Source organism: Anneissia japonica, unplaced genomic scaffold, assembly GCF_011630105.1.
Source record: "Anneissia japonica isolate Jap-2015-1 unplaced genomic scaffold, ASM1163010v1 scaffold9_len2422644_cov172, whole genome shotgun sequence".
Lineage (NCBI taxonomy): Eukaryota > Metazoa > Echinodermata > Crinoidea > Comatulida > Comatulidae > Anneissia > Anneissia japonica.
The window spans coordinates 887470-892801 of NW_022758107.1; the positions used below are offsets into that span (position 1 = coordinate 887470).

The following is a 5332-nucleotide window of genomic DNA, read 5'->3' on the forward strand; positions in this document are numbered from 1 at the left end:
AAAAAAAAATCTATTTAACCTCAAATGTAAAAACATTTCGCCCACAAACGTAAATATTCCCTCAAACCTCAAATGCAATAACATGACAAACGCAAATGTAAAAACATTTCGCCCACAAACGTAAATATTCCCTCAAACCTCAAATGCAATAACATGACAAACGCAAATGTAAAAACATTTCGCCCACAAACGTAAATATTCCCTCAAACCTCAAATGCAATAACATGACAAACGCAAATGTAAAAACATTTCGCCCACAAACGTAAATATTCCCTCAAACCTCAAATGCAATAACATGACAAACGCAAATGTAAAAACATTTCGCCCACAAACGTAAATATTCCCTCAAACCTCAAATGCAATAACATGACAAACGCAAATGTAAAAACATTTCGCCCACAAACGTAAATATTCCCTCAAACCTCAAATGCAATAACATGACAAACGCAAATGTAAAAACATTTCGCCCACAAACGTAAATATTCCCTCAAACCTCAAATGCAATAACATGACAAACGCAAATGTAAAAACATTTCGCCCACAAACGTAAATATTCCCTCAAACCTCAAATGCAATAACATGACAAACGCAAATGTAAAAACATTTCGCCCACAAACGTAAATATTCCCTCAAACCTCAAATGCAATAACATGACAAACGCACATGTAAATATATATATATATATATATATACATATATATATATATATATATATATGTATATATGTCCAAAACTTAGTTTGTTAGCTGAAGAAGACCAGAGGACAGAGTAGAGTATTCGTTGAACTGCAAGATGGTATGGTATTATACAGACTAATATTCTAACATAGGCCTATTTGGTTTCTCTATACTTTGCAACCAATTCAGTTGGATATTATGTCTTTTTTTTGTAATATACCGACAGCGTGGATTAATGGAAGTATTTGTGATTTCAGATATTAACGAATGTCTCTCATCTCCATGTGTATATGGCATATGTAACGATCATGTAAATCAATATTCCTGCTCATGTAATGCTGGTTACTCCGGAACTAACTGCCAAACAGGTAAAAGATCACAAATCAATATACGTATCTACATGTACCTTCGTCTCACTAATTAATCAATTAATTACAATTATTATTAATTCAGATCTACATGGTACGCGTAAAGTTCGACCACCCCGAGCGTTGAACGACGCTATATTGTGCTTACTACCCAACTCCATAATCATACTATAGCCTGCATTTCATTATAGTTTTGTTTTTAAATTAACGATAGTATTACTTATAATAATGTTAGAATTATCATTACTATTATAACTATAAATATTAATATCAATATATTCTTCTGTTGTAATATGTTTATTTGTCTTTGTTATTTGTGTGACTGTACTATTGTGATGCATGGGGTTCCTGAATAATGACTGATTTTATGCCTACCATTGTTTTCCAGAATTATTGAGGCTTGGCTTGCGCTTCATAACCGCAAGGTAAAGAGCGCAATATAATTACCAAATACCAGTACCAGTACCAATACAATGGTAGGCAGCCACTTCCCAACAAAATACGGATACTCCCCTACAGAAACATAGGCCTTTTTAAAACTGTTTACTAGGTCTGTTTCTGCTTCCTTATAAGTTTGTGGTATAATTTTGGCCTAAGTAAAAAACCTGTTTCTCTCCCTGGGTTTTCACTCACCAATGATCCACAACGCATTTTAAAACAAATAGGTCAACTTTTTGTTTTGGTTACGATACATCGATCTGTTGTCGGTTCATTGATCGTTTATTCGTTCAATATTGAACATTTAGCTGTCTTGCTTTAATTAATCTACTTCATGTGATAAATTTGCTTGATTAATTGTTACTGGATCAATCGCCTTCGTGTGTTTTTGTAAGTTTATACTTTCATTATAGAATCAAACTCCGAGATGACACACTCATAAATGGAAGGCATACGTAGTTTTATATTTATTTATTTTATTTATTTATTGACACTTCACCATTGGAACGGTGGCACATATAACTCTTGTGGTGCGGTCTAACAACAATAACGGCTAAGATGCAAAAGTAACAACCAATACAAAAACAAATCATATAAAGAAAAGCAAATTAACCAGGAATGCAAAAAAAAAAAAAGGAAAGCCAGTAGCTTAACTCAAACAGTTTTTAACTAGAGTATGGGCTTAAATTTTGGGAATGTAAACTAATGGTACAGAATCAAAACGTAAAAAAAGAAAATAAAATCAAAATTAAAACAGGAATTACAAAAATCAAGTGAAAATAAGAAAAAGCACCAAAAGCATGAACATATGTGTGTGTATCCATCCACCCATATACACATGCACATACACACCCATACACTCACATATGCATACACATGTACACATACACACATATACCCACATATTTTCGCACATACTTGCATAATATACATACTGTATAAACTCATAAAGAAAACAAAAATTTAAAGCAACAATACATTAGGTTTAAACCATTTTCAAAATTAACCCAGAGTCTTTTTTTTTTTTAATTCTGAGCGTTTTTCCCAGACATTTATTGCATGTTTTTTACAGTAACTATCAAAAATAAAAGCAGAATCATCAAAAAAGAAACCGAATCTGCTCTTAAAATATACAATGATTTATCATCAGCAATTGATGATGTAAAAAATGTCCATGTATCAGAAAAAATCACAGAGTGTAAGTTTACTTCTTAAATTTGTTAGTTCTTCGTTTCTAATGTTGTCAAATGCCGTACATTTTAATAAGAAATGCTTTACATCTTCAATTTATCCATTGTCACAAAGGGTACAAACTCCTGAGACGTTGGTGGACCATTTATATGTTTTACAATCAAGGGGTAGCGTGTTAGATCTTAGTTTGAATTTTAAGCTTGCCCCATAGAAATTACCTTTGTCCAGTAAGTATTGTTGTAATTTGGGAGAAGATTGAAGTTTTGAATAATTGTGTAATGAGATTTTTTGTAGTTAATTTGTCAGACCACTCTGCTTTATACCACTATGGCCACTTCTTGTAGTTGTGATAAGGGGGCCCATATCATTTATATGTGTTATGTTTTATTATACTAACATCAGTTTATTCATTCTCTTATTTCAGACATAGATGAATGCTCGTCATCCCCTTGTAACTTTGGTCAATGCAATGACCAGGTGAATTCGTACACCTGTACTTGTAACCCGGGTTATTCTGGAACATACTGTGACACAGGTAAAGGTTTCCTTCTGTCCATCAATCTATCAATCAATCAATCAATCAATCAATCAATCTACGAACCATTCGCAAAACATTCATAAATTACACATTCTTTCGAAGTTTTCTAGGCTCTGACGCCCTCACCACTATGACACCTGCGAAATAAACTAATGATTTGATCTCAGATCAATTGGTGAAACGGTGTGGTGGAGAGTGGCTTTCTATCTCTGTTAGCCCCTGATTTGCTTTTATTTTATTGGTCTTTAATCTCGTTGTGTTGTGACCTGAAGCCATAATACCATACTAGGCATGCTAGTCACTGGTAGCCAAATATTCTGTCAAATAATGGCTAATAATAATAATAATGAAAATAATAATAATAATAATAATAATAATAATAATAATAATAATAATAATAATAATATTAATAATAATAATAATAGTAATAATAATAATAATAATAATAATAATAATAATAATAATAATAATAATAATTTATAAACTGGATTGAACGTGTGGCTTTTGTCGTCAGTCACAGAGACCAAACTGTGTGAGTACTGTATGCGTTTACTAAAACAATTAACTTTGGTAATATAAAAAATAAAGGATGTAACAAGAGACTATTATTTTTTAAATGAAATACTTACAATGATGGTAAGAGGTGCTATTAATGATTGAGTGAATGTTATTTATTGTTTGATAATCCTTAGATATAAACGAGTGCGATTCCTCTCCCTGCATACATGGCGTTTGTAATGACGAAACGAACCGATACTCGTGCACATGTAACGCTGGCTACAGTGGAACGAACTGTGAAACAGGTAACGTTCACAATCCGATAAAAATATTAAATACCATATTATGTTTGCTTAAAAACAAGTAAATACTCCACGAAACATTATAATATAGCTAATAATATTTTAGCTGTTTTAAACCCCTGGCCTTGTCTCAGCGTCTTTCTTTATTATATATAAACGTCAACTTGGTATGTAAAGGCATATGTATGGCTTTTGTTTTATCATACTATAACATAAAGTTATTCACTTTATTATTTCATATTTCAGACATTGATGAATGTTCGTCATCCCCTTGTAATTTTGGCCAATGCAATGACCAGGTGAATTCGTACATCTGTACTTGTAACCCAGGTTATTCTGGAACATACTGTGACACAGGTAAACTTTTCCTTCTGTCCATCAATCGATCATTCCATCCGTTATTACATCTATATATGTACATATGTACATATAATTTATTGTAAATTGATTTTATTCACAGACCCACCAACTGTGTGCTAGCCTACTAATAAGGGAATTTAGAAGACATAATAAAGCTAAATAATTTCAGCTAAACTATTTCTTTTTGTAAACACGTCTGATACGGAATGACAATTTTGGTAAAGACGTCTGGTTTTAAGTCATTATTATTTTTTTAAATAATTACATATTTTCTAGATATAAACGAATGTGCTTCTTCCCCCTGTATACATGGCGTGTGTAATGACGAAACGAACCAATACTCGTGCACATGTAACCCGGGCTACAGTGGAACGAACTGTGAAACAGGTAAGGTTCACATGCTTATAAAAAAAGAAAAAAAAATAATAATTCAGCATTATGTTTGCGTGTAACAATAAATCAGGCCACGTCATATATAAACGTATTACGGTTCATTATAACAGTCTTACGATAAAAGCCAAGTAATAGAAATTTTGTAGAAGGTGTAATTTCACAATGAAATATTTATAACAAACTAATAAAACTTTCGATATACCATTAAATGGTGTATTTACCTCAAAACAATATTTTTACAAATTTTGTAAAATTATTGTTTTGAGGTAAATACAGGGGTTTTACCGCAAAAAACATTTTTTACACTTGGTGTACCTAAGGTTTAATAATTTTGTTATTAAGACTCGCCCTGCAAACCGTCAGGAAAGAAAATGCTTGTAATGTTACTCAAACATACCTGATTAATGTGTGACACAGTTATTTTCTTCAATAACCACCACCAATACTTTAAAAACCTCACGATTTTCTATATATATTTTATAATAATATAGAGAAGAAATATTAATGTTAATTACAAGTAATATGAGAATATTATCATTATAATATATATATATATATATATATATA

At 31.5% G+C, this 5332-nt stretch overlaps 1 protein-coding gene across 1 annotated transcript in view; it reads left to right on the forward strand.

Moving 5' to 3' along the window:
* LOC117125129 (fibropellin-1-like) overlaps nt 1–5332 on the forward strand; it is a 16264-nt gene that overhangs the window by 5397 nt on the left and 5535 nt on the right. Inside the window, exons 6-10 of the mRNA XM_033271528.1 lie at nt 830–1045; nt 3099–3209; nt 3905–4015; nt 4259–4369; nt 4649–4759. Coding sequence (XP_033127419.1) covers nt 830–1045; nt 3099–3209; nt 3905–4015; nt 4259–4369; nt 4649–4759 — 660 coding nt within the window. The remainder of the gene's footprint in view (nt 1–829; nt 1046–3098; nt 3210–3904; nt 4016–4258; nt 4370–4648; nt 4760–5332) is intronic.